The sequence below is a fragment of the Arachis ipaensis genome, chromosome B1 (genome assembly GCF_059453495.1).
Source record: "Arachis ipaensis isolate K30076 ecotype BB chromosome B1, ASM5945349v1, whole genome shotgun sequence".
Classification (NCBI taxonomy): Eukaryota; Viridiplantae; Streptophyta; class Magnoliopsida; order Fabales; family Fabaceae; genus Arachis; species Arachis ipaensis.
In genome coordinates, this window is record NC_142436.1 from 1,828,580 (window position 1) to 1,850,122 (window position 21,543).

General features: G+C 33.2%; 3 protein-coding genes across 5 annotated transcripts; 1 reads left to right on the top strand and 2 right to left on the bottom strand.

The window, feature by feature from the left end:
• The first annotated feature begins 5,923 nt into the window (after window positions 1-5,923).
• Window positions 5,924-12,895, top strand: LOC107633989 (protein MEI2-like 2). Of its 3 annotated transcripts, none has more exons than XM_016337597.3 (13): window positions 5,924-6,338; window positions 7,656-7,714; window positions 7,936-8,079; window positions 8,178-8,644; window positions 9,137-9,295; window positions 9,380-9,496; window positions 9,604-9,755; window positions 10,190-10,281; window positions 10,390-11,314; window positions 11,414-11,498; window positions 11,581-11,649; window positions 11,907-12,086; window positions 12,290-12,895. In XM_016337597.3, exons 2-13 carry the CDS (start codon window positions 7,669-7,671, stop codon window positions 12,404-12,406), a joined length of 2,553 nt encoding a protein of 850 aa, XP_016193083.1. In that variant the 5' UTR covers window positions 5,924-6,338; window positions 7,656-7,668; the 3' UTR covers window positions 12,407-12,895. The 3 variants fall into 3 exon arrangements, with proteins under 3 accessions (XP_016193083.1, XP_088356915.1, XP_020963753.1); XM_088500789.1 differs by having other exon boundaries at window positions 5,965-6,338; window positions 7,660-7,714; XM_021108094.2 differs by lacking the exon at window positions 5,924-6,338 and adding an exon at window positions 7,241-7,566.
• Window positions 12,862-14,423, bottom strand: LOC148575534 (uncharacterized). The gene is made up of 2 exons (XM_088500790.1): window positions 13,305-14,423; window positions 12,862-13,201 (listed from the first exon to the last, which is right to left on the bottom strand). Exon 1 carries the CDS (start codon window positions 14,286-14,288, stop codon window positions 13,305-13,307), a length of 984 nt encoding a protein of 327 aa, XP_088356916.1. The 5' UTR covers window positions 14,289-14,423; the 3' UTR covers window positions 12,862-13,201.
• Window positions 14,424-16,387: 1,964 nt separating this feature from the next.
• LOC107634076 (ribose-phosphate pyrophosphokinase 4) lies at window positions 16,388-19,560 on the bottom strand. The gene is made up of 7 exons (XM_016337687.3): window positions 19,256-19,560; window positions 18,025-18,340; window positions 17,526-17,621; window positions 17,368-17,436; window positions 17,159-17,287; window positions 16,849-16,945; window positions 16,388-16,743 (listed from the first exon to the last, which is right to left on the bottom strand). Exons 1-7 carry the CDS (start codon window positions 19,390-19,392, stop codon window positions 16,610-16,612), a joined length of 978 nt encoding a protein of 325 aa, XP_016193173.1. The 5' UTR covers window positions 19,393-19,560; the 3' UTR covers window positions 16,388-16,609.
• Between the last annotated feature and the right edge of the window lie 1,983 nt (window positions 19,561-21,543).

The following is a 21,543-nucleotide window of genomic DNA, read 5'->3' on the forward strand; positions in this document are numbered from 1 at the left end:
TGTGGTGTTTGATGAGCACCAGTTCCCTTTCAAAAATGGCAAGTTTAAACTCTCACAGTCACAAGAAGGAAGTTCTCTACCCCAATCTCAATCAGCACCAACCATTCCACTTCTAAGAATTCCTACAGTTCCAACATTAGCCTCAAACAACAATTTCCCAAACAGCTCTAATAATCCCTCCCATACACCATTTTCTATTCAGCCTAGAGTAAGCAACCCCACTTCCCCACCAGTACCAACCTCACCTCACCACACTCTCAACTCTAGTCCTAGTCCTTCATTCACTACAAATACACAGATACCTAATCCCACCTCTTCTTTCCCTGTGCCATCAGCACCATCAGCTACACCAATCCCAATCCCTATTTCAGATCTTGAAATTTTCCTTCCCCTAGAAAATGAACCCCTGTCTGCACCTTTGAATATTCATCCTATGGTCACGAGGAGTAAAAATGGAGTGTTTATGCCCAAGGTCTTCTCTGCTCATGTTGAACCAAGGTCAATAAAAAATGCTCTAACAAGTCCAGCCTGGAAGGCTGCCATGGATACAGAGTACAATGCTCTAATCCAAAATTATACTTGGAAGCTAGTTCCCTTACCACAAGGGAGAGAAGTAGTAGGCAACAGGTGGGTGTTCCGAGTAAGTATAACTCTGATGGCAGCCTCTAGAAATACAAAGCCCGTTTGGTGGCCTAGGGCTTTTCACAAAGGCCAGGCTTTGACTTCACTGAGACATACAGCCCTGTTGTCAAATCCACCTCGATTCGAATTGTGCTTACCTTGGCTTTGTGCAAAAATTGGGAGGTCAGACAGCTTGACGTGAATAATGCATTCTTGCATGGTGATCTAACCGAAGATGTATACATGAGGCAACCAAGAGGCTATGAACTAAGAGATGGTCATTTAGTTTGCAAACTCACGAAGGCACTCTATAGCTTGAAGTAGGCACCAAGGGCCTGGTATCACAAGCTTTCTACAGTGTTGGATTCAGTGCTACAAAATCTGATGTGTTTGTCTTTGTCAGGTTCAAACAAAACTCTACACTATTTGTGTTTGTGTATGTCAATGATATAATAATCATAGGGGACTTTAAAGAAGCAATTGGCCAAGTGATTCAGCAGCTAAATCACAAATTTGCACTTAAGGATTTAGGTGATTTGCACTACTTCCTTGGGATTCAGGTAACTAAGACTAATGCTGGTGGTCTAGTCCTGTCTCAAGAAAAGTATGTTAAAGACTTACTTAAAAAGACAGAAATGAAAAACTGTAAACCCTGCCATACACTGCTCCCATCCTCAATTAAATTTTCTGCCTTTGGTGGTTCATCCTTTCACAACCCGAAGCTTTACAGGTCAGTTGTGGGGAGCTTGTAGTACCTCACAGTCACTTGTCCAGAGCTGTCTTATTGTGTAGGCAGACTGTCACAGTTTATGCACACACCCCTAGATGACCATTGGAAGTTGGTAAAGAGGGTGTTGAGATATGTCAGTGGCACATCAAGTTTCGGATTGCATCTACACAGAACAAGCATTCACAACATTGCAGCATATAGTGACTTGAATTGGGGAGGTGATCCAGATGATAGAAAATCAACTGGAGGGTTTTGTGTCTTTCTTGAAAGAAATTTGGTGTCGTGGAGCTCAAAGAAGCAAAGTGCTGTTGCAAGGTCCAGCACCGAAGCTGAGTATAGAGCTATGGCAGACCTGGTTGTTAAGCTGATCTGGATAAAGAATCTCATGGTTGAACTAAAAATTCCACTTTAAACATCTCCTTCAATATACTGTGACAATCTCAGTTCAGTGTTGCTGGCAGCAAACCCAATCTTGCACTCAAAATAAAAACATTTTGAAACTGACTTGCATTTTGTTCGAGACTATGTCACCAAAAAGGTTATTCAAGTCACTCATGTCCCTGAAACTGTGCAATTGGCTGATGTGTTGACAAAACCATTGCCAAGTGCTGCCTTTTTGGAATCAAGAACAAAATTGATGGTAGAAGACTTGGAGCAGTACAAACCTCTTTCTGTCAGACTTAAAGAAGAAGGTTCAAAGGGAGAAATGAATTCATACCAGTGTGAGAAAGCACAGAACAAAGACAGCAACAGTAATAGCAGGAGTCATGACAGCAAGCTAACTAATGAGCTTAATAAGTCTGGCAAGCCCAAAGCATCAGAAGGAAAGTTGATTAGCAGGGGTCATAATAGAGTAAGCTGAGAAAGTAAAAGTCAGTTAGCTACCTCAGTTTAGTTAGCTTAGTTAGCTCACAACTCACATAGTTAGTTAGCTTAGTTAGCCCAGTTGGTTAGATTTCTGTTAGCTCAATCAGTTAAGCACGTGTGGTTCACAATATGTGATAGCTGTGCTATAAGTACTCTTGTTGAACTTACCAGAAACTCAACTTTATCATTCTCACAATTCCAATTACAAATAACAGAACTACTCTACTCTCACTTCTTCTTTACTCTCCAATTCTTCTCTCCTTAATCTTCTTCTTTAAGTCTGACACCTTTACACAACTAATAAGTTAGTAAATTAAATTTAATTTATTTAAAATTCATTAAAATTTTAGTAATTCTTTGTAATTGTAGCCATGCTAAATTAATTATATTCTCCAACAAAATCAATAGCCGGATACACAAAAAATTCAAAGCTCATATGTCATTTGAAAAAAATATCCTATACATCCGAATTTTCTTTAATTGAATCCAAATAAATAAAGGGCCCATAATATATCATGATACCAATCAATATCACCTTAAGGTTTATATTTTATTAGTGCATATTAAAGAAAAATTAAAGCTTTCATTGTGTGAAAAAGATATTTGAAATAAACAAGTCTATATCATTCATAAATCATAACTCCTAAAAGGTATATACATATATATCACCAAAGTTTGTGGCTTACACACATTGCTAGAAGTTCAATGAATAATAAATAAAAAAAAAAAACACATCACCAAAATAAATGCTCCATTTTTCGATAATATGAGTGGATGAATTAGGTTCCATAATATATATCTAGCAATTTCTAGCTCATAGTACAAGTTTCATTATCCACGGGATATACATAACTTTATTATTTATGATGTTACCTTTTTCTATATCATAACGTGCATAATATAACTAGTTTGATAAATTCATAATTGGCCATTTGCCATAATAATAATAATAATGATATGTATACTTTAACCTACCTTTACAATTACGATGCTTGCACAAGAATACATGATAACGTTCCAACCCCAACATATATATGTGCCAATAATATGAGACAATCAAGGAAAGTGAATCACACTTTCAAAAGTGAAATGGTACCCACTTCTTTTAGATTATTGGTAGATGATGAGGATTTTAACTAGTAAACTATATTATATAATAATCTTGTGGGGAAATAAAGATGTTGAGTTCAATTCCTTCACTAATTCAATAAAAAAAAAGTTCACTTAGGTAGCGTGTTTAGTGGAGAGACAGAGACGTAAAAACTGAGACTGAGAGATAGAGAATAAGAGACAAAAATCAAAATAAATTTCAATATTCTGTTTAGTGTAAAATGGGAGACAGAAATTGAAACAAGAATGAAATTCTAATTTAATTTGTACAAAGGATAAAATTGGAATTAATTAATTGAAATGAAAGTATTTTATGTATAAAATATTATTAAAGTTTCAGTCTCCATCTCTAAAAATTTCAGTCTCCTGTATCCCCATTTCTTGGAGGTACTGAAATACTAAAATTTTGGAGACAGAGACAGAAATTTTAGTACCAATCTCTGAACCAACAAATATAATACTGAATTTCAGTCTCTCAGTCTTCAGTACCTCAAAACAAACGCTATCTTAGAACACTTCTTTTTTATATATTAGAGTAGTAAAAATAAGGAAAATTGGTTAAACTTTTTTTGAGATACTTAATTATTAAGAATAACACTTTTTTTTTTAATTAAAAATAGGTATGTTATGTCATAGAGAATTCGACTAGCAACCAATTATTTTACTACTAATATCAGCAAATTTTTTTAAAATGATAATTTTATCTCAAATTATTAACTATAGATATATTAAATTCTCTAAAAAGTGAGGGTTAAAAATAATTTTATAATTCATAAATTGTTAAATCTTGTATAAAGTGATAAATTGATTATTCACACATAGATTACAAATAAATAGTTTATTTACAGTACTAAAACCTAACTAATTAAAATGACCATTTAATGAGCCTAAGCCTAATAGAATAATTTGGTACTTACCCTTTCAAATCAACTTTATCCTCAATGTAGGAAAAGGAAAAGAAAATTACATAATTATGTGATTGTTATTAAAGTGACAACTAGTTATGAATCCAGCTTTTTCATTATTTAATGTCAATGATATTATGTATGGAATTGTGAAGATGATAGAGTATAATAAGAGTTGCAAACTACTAAATTGAATTTCCTATTGCAATTTTTTTTTCAAGTGTTTCCTTGTCTGGTAAGTCAATGATTAATTTGTCACAAATCTAAATTTAATTTAAAAGTTTATCATTTACCAATGAGTTATTACATATACAAGATGAAATTTAAATTCTAACACTTATTTAAGTGAACGAATGAACTAATTAACTACCGACCAACTTAAGTTGTTTTTTTTTTTTTGATGATAGGTTACAATGTTTTTTTACCTCATAGGTAAAGATAAAACTGCCAGGATCCAAAAGTATGAAGGTCCCGTTGTTTAAGTCCAAGACTATACACTTGTCTATTCTTTTTTGGTCAGAAGACTATACACTTATCTATTATCCCATCTTCTTTTTGGGCCTTGCGCTGATGTTAAAATGGGCTTCTCTGTTGTTGATTTTAGGCAATGCACATAACAATTTAATTGGGCCATCACTAATCCAATCTGGTTGTTACTATAAAAAAAGGAATGCAAAAAAATTGAAAACAGTTGCAAAGCACTCAAACCACTAATAATATTGCCAATGAGCCATAGCTCATACGGCATTTCGCTCCCTTTTCATTTCAAAGCTGCAAGAAGAAAAAATTGGTAAGTATGTGAGAAATGTATGAGTGTGTATTGTGTACCTAAGATTGGGGGTTGTGTCCAATCCACTGACAAAAAAAAAAAAAAAAACTACTAATAATATTACTCAGTAACAAATTCTTAAACAAAGCTAAGACAAAAAAACCTTTTAAATAGAATTTTGATTTACAATGGATTAACTTTTATTCTATTGAACTGAGATATAATGTGAAAAAAAAAAAATCAACATGGATAAAATCCTTAAATATTATATATGTGAGTATGTTGTGAGTGAATTTATAATATTTAAAATTAAAGACTGAAAATTCTATTCAACCCAAAAAAAAGAGTATCATTCCTGTATTAGAATTTGTCAGAAGTCAATATAATTTTCAAACAAAAACAAAACACTGAAGAAAATAAAAAATATTAATGAGTAGTGATTATCAATAATAAGTAATCGTTTAGTATAAGTAACCTTTATATTTTTTTAAGTAGTCTATATATTTTTTTTTCAAAAATCTCTTCCAATAATAAGTAGTCTATATATATATATATATATATATATATATATATATATATATATATATATATAAGTCACAAAAAAAAACCTTTATATTTTTTTTTCAAAAATCTCTTCCAATTCACCCTATAACTTTATTGTTAGCGATTTAATGGTGAATAATAAATTAATAATATAATATAGATTAGATAATAATGTAGGTGTAATTTGATGGCCAATAACTTAATTAAAAGGTCAGAAATTGAAATTCTAAAAATGCATCAAATTTAATAAGGGTGGAAAAAAAACATTTTTGCTTGGCACCATGGTTTCTTAAAATTATAAAATTATCCGAATTCCGAAATATATTATATTTTACAAAGATTTTTATTTATTTATTATCTCATTAAATTAAATATATTAAGAACTGCTTACTTTGTTAATTTTGTCTTTTCTTACCTCCAATCATTTTCCTTTCTGTTTATTTCTTTTCCTTTTCCTTTTTCTTTTTCTTTCTTCTCTTTTTCTTTTCTTTTTCGTTCCTTTTTCTCACTGATTTTCCGGGAAAATTTTCTCTCACTGCTGATTTCCTTCGCTCTCTACTTTCCCGGCGATAGAGGAGGAAGTAGAAGAGTATAAGGATGAAATTTCTCTGCTTCTACGGAAACTCTTTCTCTTCACTTCACTTCACTTCTCTTCCCTTCAATCTTCCGTGATCAACACGAACTCTTTCTTCTTCATTCAAACAACAAGCACCACTCTCAATAACATTCCTAATCCAAAAAAACCTTCTAGCACAACAATATTCTCTCTTTTTTCTTCTTTTTCAACAAAAAGGTACTTTCTTTCTTCTTTTATTAATTTTTTTTTTTAATTTTTCCTTAGTTCTCATGTACCTTCACCTTTTTTCTTTTTTTAACGAATAGTAAAAAGACAAAATTTCTCTGTTTTTATGATTTTTAAGTATATAGTTGACTCAAATTTTGCGCCTTTTTTTTCTTCCCCTTTTTGAAGTTGTTTTTGTGTTTGATCGGTTAGCTTTGGTGCATAAGCTTTTTCTGATGATGACGAACTGTGTTACTATAGTTTGGGGCTTAGTGGTGGTGGGGGCATAATTTGAGAGTAACTGTAGTTTTTTTATTATTTATTTTTAATTTTTTTGGGGTCAAGTTGAAGAATTTTGACTGTGCAATTTTTGTTTTTTGACCATAAGTTGACTATGTAGATTGTAGGGTGTAGTCTTAACTTGGTTTTGCAATGCATGATCTGCTGAATATTTATTTCTAATATCTGTTATTTGTTTATCTTTACTGGTATTTAATGTTGTGCGTTTATGGCTACTATGCTGGTGATCTTGTGATTAAGGTTGATGGTAGACTGTGTTTGGATTTTGGAACTAATTTGATTGTATGGTCCTTTGTCAATTTGGGAATAATTTGGCTGCTAAATTTTCAAAGCATCTTTTCTGTGATCTCTGTTGTGTTTGTTACCTTCCTATATGTGCTAATAGATATAGAATCTGTTGCTTTGTGTTCTGGTTAGTCTAAAAGTTTTACCTAGGCACAATTATTGAGAGCTTGTTTGAAATGATTTGGATAACATGAATGGGATTGGAACTAGAAAAAGGTTAGTGGTGTACTGGTGTGGGCGTCTTTATTTGATGATTCTTTTATAGGGAAAGATAAAAGGGTACGAGTTTTATTGTTTGAAAGCTTAAAGGACAGAAAGAATATTTTAACGGGTAGGAGGAAAGTGTTACAATTGACTTGCTATTGTGTTCTGTTTTTCGTAACATGTGACTGATCCAACCAAGGAATAATCTTTGCTTGGCTAATAATAATTATTCCTTCTGTGTTATGCATTCCAAAGTAGGACTATTTTGTCCAACAGAATGCTTGAATATGATTGCTGGTTAATTCAACTTGGTAGATATAATAGTGATTATATGGTATCCAAATTATTGCTTCTTACCTTTCCCTTGGGGCTCTTAAGGAAAACCAAAATTATGTAAGATAGATTAGAACTACGAAAAGACCTCTGCCTGTATTTGAAAGACTAAATTATGGTACACACTTACATGGTTGTGGCAACTTTTATCAAAACATTGATATTAAGAAGTCTACTCCTTTTCATTCATCTCACTATGTTTTCTAGGCAGTAGCTGAAAATGGAGACACATTATAGGGATTCTTTGTCCTCCCATGGTGTTGCAGGTACTTCCTCTTCATATTTTGTACTTTATAGTTAGGGTGAGTTTGTTATATCGGGTAAAAATAAATGTGAAAACTTCTTTGGTTAGGTTATTTGTGAATCTAATATATGGAGTTTTTTACCTCTGTATTAACTAATTACAGTACCAAATTGACCCTCTAGTTATACATACACTCATCTGTAGAGAATGATTATGAAATAAGTTTTCTTGCTGATTTTGTAGGCTCATTTAAGACTTCTTCACTTAATGTTCCGAAAAAGGTGGAAAGCAGTGCTTGGGGAATACCGCACAAGAGTAATGTATTTCATGCTTCTAATGATGTTAGCTTGTTTTCCAGCTCACTACCTGTTCTTCCACATGAGAAGTGTAAGCTTGAGATTATGATTTTGGTATCATAAATTGGAACAATTTGGAGCAATTATTGAGAACATTTTTCTTCGTCCTATTTTGTTGTTGATATGCAGTAAATTTGACTGATTCTGAACGTTATGGCCAACCTATTGATGATAACTTGCTAACAATAGATAAAGTGGACAAAGAGAACGAGGAAAATGATCCTTTTGAAGATTTTGAAGCCAATATAGTCGGAAACATACTTCCTGATGAAGAGGAGCTTTTAGCTGGGATAATGGACGATTTCGACCTTAGTAGGTTGCCAAGCCAAGTGGAGGATTTGGATGATAATGATCTGTTTGGCAGTGGAGGGGGGTTCGAAATGGACTTTGAACCCCAAGAGAGTCTTAATGTTGGCATGTCAAAGCTAAGCATTTCAGATGGAGTTGCTTCAAATGGTATTGGTCATTATTCAATCCCAAATGGTATGGGAACGGTGGCTGGTGAGCATCCTTATGGAGAGCATCCATCAAGGACATTATTTGTTCGAAACATCAATAGTAATGTTGAGGACTCTGAATTACGGACCTTATTTGAGGTATTGTACATTTACCTAATGCTTCAGTATAATTGTTTATGTAATTCAGCCCATGCTTCTTTAGCTGCATATATATACTCAATCTATGACTTAAGATAACTAATTGAGTTGTTGAGCATTAAGCCAATCATTATACTTTTTCTTTAGTAATACATGAGCCAATTGTCTCATTTTAATCTTTGTCCTCAACTGCTTCCTTCATCTCCTACCAAAATTATACTTGTGCAAAATGGGAGGCAGATTAGCAGAAGTTTCTGACTTAGAAACAGAGAGGTGCGGGTTTATTTGGAGAGGCTTGATTTACTTCTTTTTTTTTTTTTAGTGACCTTTTGAGCATGTACCTGTTAGAATTGTTATGAGAAAATTCTGATTAGAGTTTGAATAGTTTATGTTTTAACTATTAATTTTTTATTTACATACAACGTCAGAAGATCTTGTATTTCTTTGTTTTATTTTGTGATAATTCTTTATTCTTTCTTTCTTATTTGATAGCAATATGGGGATATCAGAACTTTGTACACTGCATGCAAGCATAGAGGCTTTGTGATGATATCTTACTATGACATTCGAGATGCTCGCATTGCAATGCGTGCCTTACAAAACAAGCCCTTGAGAAGAAGAAAACTTGATATTCATTTTTCAATTCCCAAGGTTTGATTTTAGAGCATAAATCTTAAGGTATGATTATCCTTGACATTACAGTTGTGTAACACGTGTTTCGTCTGCTGATTTCAGGATAATCCCTCAGAGAAAGATATTAATCAAGGAACCCTTGTAGCATTCAATTTGGATCCTTCAGTGTCAAATGAGGACCTTCGATTAATCTTTGGTGCTTATGGAGAGGTCAAGGAGGTAAAAGCTTAATTGCTTATATGTTTACCTGTTCATTTGTGCATTTACTTGGTCTTTACCTAAAGTTTGTCCAGTGCTGGTAGTAATTTTCTGTGATGAAATTTCAGATTAGGGAAACACCGCATAAGAGGCACCATAAATTTATTGAGTTTTATGATGTTAGAGCGGCAGAAGCAGCTCTTAAAGCATTAAATCGAAGGGATATTGCTGGGAAACGCATAAAACTTGAACCCAGTCGCCCTGGCGGAGCACGTAGAAAGTAAGTTGTAATTTATCTTTCGCTGTTCAGAACTTCTTCTTTTTCCGACATAAGTTTGTTCGTTAACCGTTTCATTTATTCTCATGTATGCGGTAGAAAAGTAATCATATGGTTGAAAGATTGAACAAAAGTGGTAGACCCATGCATATTACGTTATATTACTATTTTTCCCTTGAGATGTTAGCTAGTTGCTTGCAAGCAGCTTGATTGGTTAATTGAAGTTGTTTTCATGGAGAAAAACTTTGGATAATTAACTGACTACAAAATAAAATGTGATAATATGTTTGAAATAATCTACTCTACTCTTAAATTAACTGCTCAGATAAGCTGGCTTTAACTCGTTAGCAATTTGTTATATCTTTTGTGAATGGAAATTTTATTATTTACATAGTATAAATTATTAAAGACTAACATAATGATGCATTTCTTGCTAGCTTGATGCAACAACTGAGTCAAGAGTTGGAGCAAGATGAAGCTCGAACTTTTCGACATCAAGTAGGTTCACCTGTGGCCAATTCTCCTCCCGGTAAACAACTCTTACTGCAGTCTTATTAATCAAATGCCATTGTAGCTATATCGTTTTAGAAAAGCACCTTCAATTACAAGCTAAAATATCTCGCAATTGTCTTGCTAGGTAACTGGGCACATTTTGGTAGTCCAGTTGAGCATAATCAACTAGGTTCGTTTAGCAAGTCGCCTGGTTTGGGCCATACCAGCCCTATCAATACTAACCATTTTTCTGGATTGGCTGCAATTCTTTCCCCACATGCATCTAACAAGATTGCGCCGATTGGTAAGGACCCCGGAAGGGCTGCAAATCAGATATTTGTGAACTCTGGATCAATGCAAGGAACAGCTTTCCAGCATTCCATGTCTTTCCCTGAGCAAAAAGTGAATGCAAGTCCTAGGCCTATATCTTCCTTTGGCGAATCAAGTTCAAGCTCATCCAGTATTGGAACATTGTCTGGCCCTCAATTTCTTTGGGGGAGCCCAACTCCTTATACTGAGCATTCAACCACATCTGGTTGGTCTTCGTCTTCTTTGGGGCATCCATTTACTTCTAGTGGCCAAAGGCAGGGTTTTCCATATTCAAGTCATCGCAGTTCTTTTCTTGGTTCCCAGCCCCATCATCATATAGGATCTGCTCCATCTGGCCTTCATTTTGATAGGCATTTTAACTACTTCCCAGAATCACCCGATGCTTCTTTAATGAGCCCAGTTGGATTTGGGAATTTAAATCTCAGTGACAGGAGTTTTATGATGAACAGGAGCAGTCATGCATCTTTAGGTGGTTCTGCTGGCCTTTCAGGAAATACTGCTGAAAATGGTTCACCTAATTTCGGGATGCTGTCACTGCCTAGGCATGGTTCTTTGCTTCTCGGAAGCAGTTCTTATTCTGGACCCGGAGCAACTAACACTGAAGGCTTGTCTCGAAGTAGGCGACCCGAGAATAGTGGAAACCCAATTGATTCAAAGAAGCTGTACCAACTTGATCTTGATAAAATCCTCAGTGGTGAAGATACAAGGACGACTTTAATGATTAAAAATATTCCTAACAAGTGAGAACAATTAAAGAAGTATCCTAGTCAAGTGTTTGCTATTGTAGCAATTTGATACGAACAGTTATTAATGAGTTTTGCTCATTGTGATTGTTTAAGGTACACATCAAAGATGCTGCTTGCTGCAATTGATGAGAATCACCGGGGTGCTTATGACTTTCTCTACTTGCCAATTGATTTTAAGGTATATGAATCCAATAATTTTTTTAATCAACGATAATGGAGTCTTTTGGCCAGGTTGACTTATTGTCTATTTCTTCTTGCAGAACAAGTGTAATGTGGGTTATGCCTTTATCAATATGGTGTCTCCTTCACACATCATTCCATTCTATGAGGTTTAAAATCTATGCCATGACCTTCTATTTGTCTGTTAAATAATTAACTTTCTTCTGCATTGTTTGTGATGCAAGGATTTGTTAACGTGACGTGCATTGTTTAACACATGCCTATATGAAATATTTGATTTCTTTTCTTTTTAACAACGAAAATATAAATACAAGGTTAAAAGTTTTTTAATTGGTAATCTCTTGTAATTTGCAAGTATTTTAACTTGTCATGGTCTAGAGAAAAATTAATATGAAAGTCTATGTAGGCATTTAATGGGAAGAAGTGGGAGAAGTTTAATAGCGAAAAATTTGCCTCACTGGCATATGCAAGGATACAAGGAAAGTCTGCACTTGTGACACATTTTCAGAATTCAAGCTTAATGAATGAGGATAAGCGGTGTCGGCCAATTCTCTTCCATTCAGAGGGCCAAGAGACGAATGATCAGGTAACTTCTGACGACAATAGAGTTGTTAATAGAGCCGAGCCGACCGGACACTTTGATCCTGATCTTATACTTATACATACGTCTTGCAAACTTGATTGTGAAAAGTCATTAAGACTTTAGAACTGGAAATGATTTAATTTATATATTGATCAATTATTGCTTTTTTCAAGTGTTTTTCTGATTGTTTCTCTCTTACCATCCAGGAGAATTTTCTGTCCAGCAATTTGAATATATGTATTCGTCAACCAGACGGGTCTTACTCAGGTGATTTATTGGAGAGTCCAAAGGGCGATTGGGACGAGAAACTAGAAAAAGATTAACCATTTGCTAGCTATTTATATGTTCCTAGCCACAATAATAAATGGGGGTTGGGAATGCTAACAACTGCATAGGGCAATCTTAAGGTGTACAAAGCTAATTGATTTAAAAGAACAAAAAAGTTGGTGTACAATGGTGAGGAAGCAGCATAGCTTTCAGCTGCTGGGGACTCTGAATATGTCAATATTTCATAATAATCATCAATGAAGGAAGCAGCAAGGAACAGTTTCTTGTGTGTAGAGAAATCAATTGTCATTAGAAGTGGAAGAGAATAAGATGGCATTTCTTTGTCAGCTTGCATGGCAGAGTTTGCAGATTTGACTAATATATTAGGTTTGTCAATGTTGTCATGAAACCTAAATAACTTGTGCATGTATGTATATATGTGAACCAGTTTCTTTGCCTTATTCTTATGTTAGATCCGCCATCTAGAATATTGTTACTGGATACACTGAAATGTTGGAATATCCTTGAAGAACCTCTTATTTTTCTCTGGAGTTTATCCTTAGTTTATCAATATCGTGAAATTTGATAAAATAAGTGTAGATATCATATGATACGAACATCTTAAAACCATGTTCATCAGAATAAGCACCTACAACTACCTACATCTGGCATGTATGTGATGTAGTTTAATCCTAGAAAGAGGCTTAGTAAGTAGTAACATGGTAAGCCCAATTAATTGCATTCATAATTACTATAATCTGCTGTGAGTGAATGTAAGGTCTATTTAAGAGTTTGTTGCTGGCTAAAGAGTTGTTGAATGCACAGAGCGACATTCGAACTTCAGACATTTGCTTAATCGGATTAGTAAGTTAACTGCTAGAATAACTCAGAGTTGGATAACAACACATGCATTTATTTACATGAAAAAAGAGACATGCTCTCTAAAAGCTGCACTCACTGAAGCTTCTCTTCTTCATCTTCCTCCTCCTCCTCCTCTTCGTCATCGTCATCATCGGATGAGTTCAGAAGGGGTTGTACAGCTTCACTGGCTGCTCTGAAACGATGCGCATTCCTAATTGCTTCTGCATGATTTCGAATCTTTCTCATTACTTGCTTCCTTTCCTCTTCTTTCTTCAAGTCCAAGGTGTAAGCAAATCTGCGAGAAGCATTTAGCGCAAGTGCCGCTTGCCTCCACTGCTTGAGCCGATCAATCGAGGCATTTTTGGTGGCCGTGATGTCGAATGGAGAAGCTTCATCCTCATCGGTCGCCACCGGTCGTTGTTGAACCGTTGAAGGAGCAGCAGCAGTGTTAGTGATTGCGTGGTTTTCTACATCAATGGCCACTTGAGGATGCGGATCTTGGATCCCAACACGTTCTATTGGATCATGAGCATCTACATGAGAATGGAGAATCACAAAGCAAAAGCTAATAACTGTTCCAACTGAAAATCCCAACAGCAACTTAATCTTCATCATTTGAGCTATGAAAATTCCAATGAAGAAGTACATGAGTTCTTCGAACACAAAGGGGACATTCCTCGATAAGCTAAGTGACATGGTGGAAAAAGCAACTGAAGAAACCACACTATATGCATCTGGCTTTGCAACCATAGCGGTGGCTCTATCGGAGAAGAAGGAGAAGACGGTGGTCCATAGCATAACCAAGAACGTAGTCACAGATCTGAACCGAAGAATTCTCAAGCGCTGCCACTTTCGTGCTAAGAATCTAAGAATTCTTGACTTTTTCCAATCCTTTGCAAGAAGAGCGACGAGGAAAGTGATGAAACTGAAGAGAGCGTAGAAAATGATCTTCCATGGTTTCCAGTTGCCGAAGAGATGGTTGAAGGAGGAGCTGAGAGCATAACAGATTAATCCAATTACAGCTGAAACAACGGTTACCAATCTCCATAACCTTTCTTGCTTGTTCAATTGCACCATATTTTTCTTGCCTCGTAAATTTTGGAATCTTTGAATTTATTGAGTTCAAAACTTCAAATAGCTTGTTTCATGGTTGTTTGGAAGAAATTTCCAAGAAATGTATAGGGTGTTTCTAATTCTGCCTTTACCAATATTATTATAATGAACTTATGTTGTGCTTTTTAGATGTGTGGGAGTAATTGGAAGGGAAAAAGAGAATAGTTTTTGGCTTTGACTCAAAACAATTACTCATAAGTAATAAACCACTTCTGAATTACCTTCATTGGTTGGGGCTGATCTTGGATACCAAGCTGTTCTGGTGTAACATTTGTGCATTGTCTGATTCCATAAAAATAAAATTCAAATTTAGCATCAACATTGGATAGTTAATGCTCAATATAAATATAGGAGGAGTGTTAGGGACAGTAGATTTTGTAATTTATAGTCATTAATTAGCCATTATTAATAGAAAAAGTTTGAGGAGCCAATGGAATATTTGTACAATATGCACAATGGAGGTTTAGGGAGTATTAGAGATATAATTATTAGTGTTATATTTTTTCATCAGCTGAAGTTTTTGAGATGAGTGGTTTTATGACATGGAATTAGAGCTCTAGATCCGAAAGGTCTAGAGTTCAATCCTTGGTAAAACCGAAAATCAGTTTTAAGTTTTTGGGAGGATGTTATACTAACTCTCTAGACCCTTTTTCAATATATTTATCCATCTAGTAAAGCTACCTCAACAACCTCTTGTAACGAAATCGATAACGTTCTTGAATGTAAGAATCCATGATGTAACGATAACGATATCTATTGAGCATTAAGTATCAAATGTTGATGCTAAATTTTCTCCTGAAATCTCTCACTATTTTCCAAAAGAAGGGAAGAGATAGAGAATGAAGTAAAACATAAGAAGCTTACCCAATGTTAAATATTTTGCCCAATACTCATATACATTTTTTAAGCATACATATCGAAGGCTATTTCATGATTACGATTTTTTTTTTTTTGGTTTAAAAAAAAGTGGTGGAACCCACATGATTCCTCGTTCATTTGATCATTTCCACTCCTTGCAAAGGTGAGTTTTGACCATGTTTTGTGGTGGCTAAGACGGACTATAGTTAATTGGCCAACAAGATTAAGACACAAAATAGAAAAGTTAACTAGTATACGATTAGTTTCAAGGAAAATGGTCAAGAAATATTATCACAATAGCAGAATAATAATTACAGGTCCCAAAACCATTTTTTGATGGACTGTAATTATTATTCTACTATTGTAGTAATGTTTTTTGAATTACCGCATTTTTTAAGTTAATTATATATCAGTTATTTTTTTCATCCATGTGTCCTAATTTTATTGGTCAGTTAACTATAGTTAATTTTTGCCACTACAAAACATGATTACCACAGAAGTCACCCTTTATATATGTACTATATATGTGTTGAATATGGACGTAAGTATTGACCAAATATTTTATTCACTCTTTTTATTATGGTTGCAACAAATGGGTTTATAACACACTAGTTATACAATTAGAAGATGAAAAATACTATAGGGTTATCAAAATTTATTATTTTTTGTCATTAGTATTTAGTAGAATGTAAATAATTAGGAGAATGTTCTACCTCAATGACCAACACTTGGCGGCGGTTGATCTTCATCAGTAGAATGTTCTGAAGCTTCTTCAACAATAAAACCAAGCTGCATGCATTCCCGTGCTTTATATCAATTGTGTTGTTATGTACAGATTTATATTTAACTTGTGTTGTTACATAGAATAATGTAAAAAAAAACGGCTTGATTTCATGTCATATATCAACTTAAGCTTTAGAATCTGTCAATCAATTGATCAATTACATCACTTTAAACAAATACTACCTTGTGTAAGTACATCACCAGATTAATGTTAGTTCTTTGCATGAAGATGTTGAAATACATTGTGACAAAATATTTTTCCTTTTTTAACATTAGAGTATTACATTTGTTTCCAATTTGTTTAGCCAAATAGTGTTTATGAATCATACATTTTTTGCAGTCACTTACATATTTATTATTATTTTTTAACCCACAAAGGAACAAAGAAATTAGTGCCTGTTGATGAGTAATACAGAGCAAGATTTGGATGATTTAATTTGCATCATGCATAGGTCTTGCTTTTATGCTAGAGAACAATCATAATAGAAACTATATTCACAGGTTTCACCATGCTAAGGTTACAGCAGAGATGAAAAGGATGTTATTGTAATGTAAAAACAGGAAAAAAAATTGAAGTTGAGGATCTCCTTTATCACCAACTTGAATATTCTATCCAATATTATTATTAGTTCCCTAATTTGCCTTCATATTTGTAGGGCATTAGCAATAGATCCTGCTAGACTCAATACTTCAAAAGGAGCTTTGTTTGCAATAGCTTTCACAGTTAAAGGGCAAGAATCTGTGATCCAAAAGTGTGCAAAAGCATTATCCGAGGCTCCTGCAAAATTCAAAATCGAATGGTGGCAATACCATCAAAACATGTATTCAAGTGTGAGAAATGTAGAAGTATGTGAAAATATTATGCTTGGGAGTTGGGACTAACCGTCTTTATGAGTGAATCGCTCCCACGATTGCTTGGGGAATACGCCATGTGTGACATAGGCGCTCACCTTTGCTGCACCTTTGGATGCTAAAACTTTCTGAGTAAAACCAGCAAGATAAAAAGGAGATACATGTTAATTGCTAAGTTGCAAATAGATGCAGACACATGCATTCATGTTTAAGATTCTAATATAGACATCAAGTTTTGCTTATGGTGTTGCTAAGCTAGAATCATAAGAAAAATGAGAACATACGAAAAGAAAAAAAAAATTGACATAAGCATCTTCAATTCGCAAATTGAAATAACTTGCCTGACACTCAACCAGGGTGCTTCCAGATTGAACCAAATCATCAACAATTACTACATGATGACCGGTGACGTTGCCTTCCTTGAGTTGAACTATCCGCTTGTCACCGTCACGAACTTTTGTACATACTACCTGCCACCTCAAATTTCAGGTAATCTATTTGGGAAAAAAATTACAGAATAGATTAAATGGATAGATACTAAGAGACTCACCACTTGGAAACTTTCAAACTGCTTGTGAAACCTCTTCCAAGCACCATCATCTGGAAATGCTATAACTACCTGGAAATTACAACTGTTTTAACATCGTAATTTGATCGCTAGACAAAGGCAGTAAGATTTTGAAGTAATGTAGATTACAAAATACTCACATTTTTGGCATCCGGAAGCCGTTGCAAGCGTTGCTTTAAGAGAGGAATACCGGTCTCAAACAACGGCAAAACCTCATCTCCAAAATAAAACCTCTCCTGCATATTTAAATCATAAATAAAATTTAAAGAAAATTCATGGTATTTGAATTGAATGAGAAGTTTAACAGAACATCATAAGAAACAAATGAGAGCAATGTTGCCTCTTCTTCAAAAGTATATAAGAAATTAAGTGAAGAACATAAACATAGTATTATGATAGAATATCCATGATCATCTGAAGTGAACAAGTAGTTTTGGGCAAAAACACTACTCTTAAATTGTACTTTTGATTCCATCTAGGCCATGTATTCTATTGGATGGTGTCGACGTGTCATCACTCATTCTTTGGATAGTGTATTTAACAGTAAACATAACTTTAATAACAATCCATAAGTACCATAATTAAAGGACCACAAAAGTGAAGCTAATGAATTCCTTTTAATGCATTATGTACACAAACCTGCAAAGCATGAATGTCATATATGACTAAACTAGTTGGGCCACCTCTTGAAATCGGAATATTCGTCAACATCCTTGCAAGGGTGAAGGCAGTTGCTACATCTCCTTCTTCCTCCATTCGCTCGAAGGATCCAGTTGGAAAGAAAGGCAATACCAATGTGAACGAAGCGACAAATAGACGAGGGAGTGCATACACAACAGAAAGTTGCTCAAAGATATGTGCTGGGGAGCTGAAAGATGCCAGAAAAGCAACGTGTTGACCTCGGAGCTCTTCTGCATTTTCTATAAAAATATTTGGAAATCCATCAGCAAAAGACCTGGAGAACCATAAAATTAGTCAGCTTTTGAATTTTCTTTTCCTAAACGATGCATGAAGAAACATCAAAACATAATAACGTATGTTAAAAGGGGAAGACAAGTAAAGACTAATACACATTGTTAATAAGCCAAAATCGGAAATAAAATGAATGTTCATTCTGTTAAGTTCAGAGCATAGTCAAATGAGAACTGGGATGAAGTGATGAACATAGATGAGAAAATGAGAGGGAATAATACACAGGTAGTTCATTGTTTTGCAAGAATTCAGAGAAATTGGGAATGAATTTGTTTTGAACCAGAGACTCTTGAGTTTATGGCTTTATGCAGATCAATATATCATTTATTTTATTTTCTACTTTTTATTGTTCATATAAGAGGTAATTTCCACTATCACATCAGTGAAACTCAATTCCAATCAGAACCATTCACTGTTTCAATATATAAATGGTTGATTTCATGTAATGTAAGTTTTAATGCTGGATTTGCTTGCTCTTCTCGGATCAAAGATGCCGAAAAGAGTTAATTAAAAAATAAATAAACATGATTCTTCTAATATGCTAAAGTAAGCTATAGAATTTAGATAGCTTAAAGAACTCCTACAATCAGTTCCTTTTTTTCTTTTTTTAATCAAAGTTTCTTTTCATCATATCAGTTAATTAAAAAACATGATTCTTTTTTCCTTTCCTTTTTTTTTTCTTTTTTCTTTTCAAGAAAGCAAAATAAGCTCATCCAAATATTCAGTTACCACTGAAATCACTGGAATAGGAGCCAATACACAATCCATTAATAGTTTCAACTTTCAAGCAAGAAAATAAAATTGAAAAATAAATAAATAAAAAGATTCATACGAATAATAATAATAATAATAAAGCATTGAATGGAAACAAAGAGAATATAGTAATTGTTAGAGTTACCTCCATTTGATACTCTGAAGAGTGACGTGGTCAAATGAATGAGAAGCAACATTGTGAGCGAGTTCCTCACAGTCAACGGAGTAGAACAAGTTCACGTGCTTCTTCGGGCAATTCACCATTGCCTTCTTGTTCTTCATGTTCTTCTTCTTCTTCTTCTTGTTCTTCTTCTTCTTCTTCTTCTTCTTGTTCTGTTTTTCTCAGCTTCAACAAACAACAAAGCCAAGCGTGAAGACAAAGCAGGAAGAGAATTTAGCGAGGGGTTTTAAAAGAAAAAGCAGCAAAACAACAAAATAAGTTTTTTTTTTTATTAAAGAAAAAAAAGAAAAAGGGTTTTCTGGTTGGTAGGATAGTCAATTAGTCAACTCCGAAAGACACGGAATCAAATGAAAGAAACGGGTGGGTCGGGTCCCTCTTTCAGTCTTTTCTTACATGACTCTGTTTTGGACTTTTGGTAAAGAAAATTTTTTTAAAAAAATATTACGAAAAAATAACAAATAGTTCCACATTTTCATCCATAAATATTTAAGCCATCGAAAATTTAAAAATACATTTAAGTTTTTAACTTTTTTTAAATATGGACATATTGATCCTTTATGTTTACTTTGGTCTGTCATGATAAACTCAATAAAAAAAATCAATCGTGATTCTTGTTGAATTGACCTGGTTGATACGGATATACATGTAATTTTTTTTTTTAAATTCGACAAATTAGATTCAGGGATTGTGTTCTAAATTCTAAAAAGGTCATAAACTTAAATATATTTTTAAATTATCAGAAATTTAAATGTTTGCAGACCAAAAAATTAAGTATTAATTTGTCCTTTTCTCTAATATATTATGTAATCAATAGTTTTTATATTTGTCTTATATTTGATTTAATAAGTTAAATTTTTATTTCTGTTTCTATTAAAAGAATACTAAGTCTCTTAATATTTTTCGTATTAGGTTGAACTTGAACATATTTTAATTAAATTGGAATAGAAAGTATCTGTGAATATTATATTGTTATTCTTAAAATAATTTTAAAAAAAATTATTTTTAATAAATAATTCACTAATAAAATAATAAAATAATAAATTAAAAAATTAAAAAATATTAACTTATCAATAAAAAAAAAGTTGAATCATAATATTTTCACTTTTTAAACTAGGATTACGCGGTGCAAAATATTATCCAAAATTAGTGATTAAGTAAATTTTCTTCACTTATTTACATATGGACAACCGGTCAATCAATCCAACTAAACAACAAACAAACTCGAGCATTAAAATAGGGCCGATAAATACAATAAAAATAAGGACTAATTCATGTCCAATAATGATATGTAAATACTAAAATATCTTTAGAAAATTTAAGGTGGGTTTGTTTTTAGAATTTAATTTTGACGTAAAAATCATTTTATACGTGTATCTAATCATATAACGTCGTATTAATAAAAATAATTATTTTTTATATTGACTGCATGAATAGTTATTCAAGAGAACGATTGTGATTGCACAATTATGTAAAACGTTTTATGCTGTAAATGATAAGTGACTTGACCAACTTGAATTGATCGAGTGGTCAGTTCACTCTTCTACTTAAAGTGTCGTAGTTCGAATTCCACCTTGTGCATATAGCAATCTATTGGCCAACGACAGACTCTTAAATAGAACTAAGATTTACGACGGATTAATAAAAAAAAATGATAAGTGACTTTTTTTCTGGTAGACAACAAAAATACAAAAAACTAATACAAATGAGTAAAATCTTTTATCATTAGATAAATTAAATATATGAATTATAACAACTCGTGGGCAATTTATTATAAAAATATATGGTACTTTTTGTTTGTTAAGGTTTTTTTCATTGAATTTTTTTTAATAAAATTTTAACAAAACATATCCAATTATCCGTAATAGACATATAAAGAGGAATATTAAATATATGTATTATAACATAAATTTAATTTTCATGCACTAACAATGTAAAACGTTTTACACAATCGTATAATTATATCCGTTTTTTTGGATAACCATTCATGCAGTCAATGTGAAAAGTAGTTACTTTTATTGATGTAATGTTACGTAAATGCACGTATAAAACTATTTTACACTGACAATGTATCAAACTTAAATTCTAATATATATATATATATATATATATATATATATATATATATATATATATTCAACAAATTTCAATCATGATGGTTTTTATTTTTTTAACATTGGTGGATTGAATTTTATATTGTTAAGTTTTGAATTTGAAAATGTATTTTAGTTGTTGGCATAGTGTCATTTTATCTA

Excerpts from the sequence above, each read along its gene's own strand:
- LOC148575534 (XM_088500790.1), bottom strand. The coding sequence starts at position 14,288 with ATGGTGCAATTGAACAAGCAAGAAAGGTTATGGAGATTGGTAACCGTT.
- LOC107633989 (XM_016337597.3), top strand. The coding sequence starts at position 7,669 with ATGGAGACACATTATAGGGATTCTTTGTCCTCCCATGGTGTTGCAG. Across the intron at positions 8,080-8,177 it reads TGTTCTTCCACATGAGAAGT|TAAATTTGACTGATTCTGAA; the intron begins GTAAGCTTGAGA and ends GTTGATATGCAG. Across the intron at positions 8,645-9,136 it reads AATTACGGACCTTATTTGAG|CAATATGGGGATATCAGAAC; the intron begins GTATTGTACATT and ends CTTATTTGATAG.
- LOC107634076 (XM_016337687.3), bottom strand. The coding sequence starts at position 19,392 with ATGAAGAACAAGAAGGCAATGGTGAATTGCCCGAAGAAGCACGTGAAC. Across the intron at positions 17,288-17,367 it reads AGTTTGAAAGTTTCCAAGTG|GTAGTATGTACAAAAGTTCG; the intron begins GTGAGTCTCTTA and ends TTGAGGTGGCAG. Across the intron at positions 16,946-17,158 it reads GCACCCTGGTTGAGTGTCAG|AAAGTTTTAGCATCCAAAGG; the intron begins GCAAGTTATTTC and ends GGTTTTACTCAG.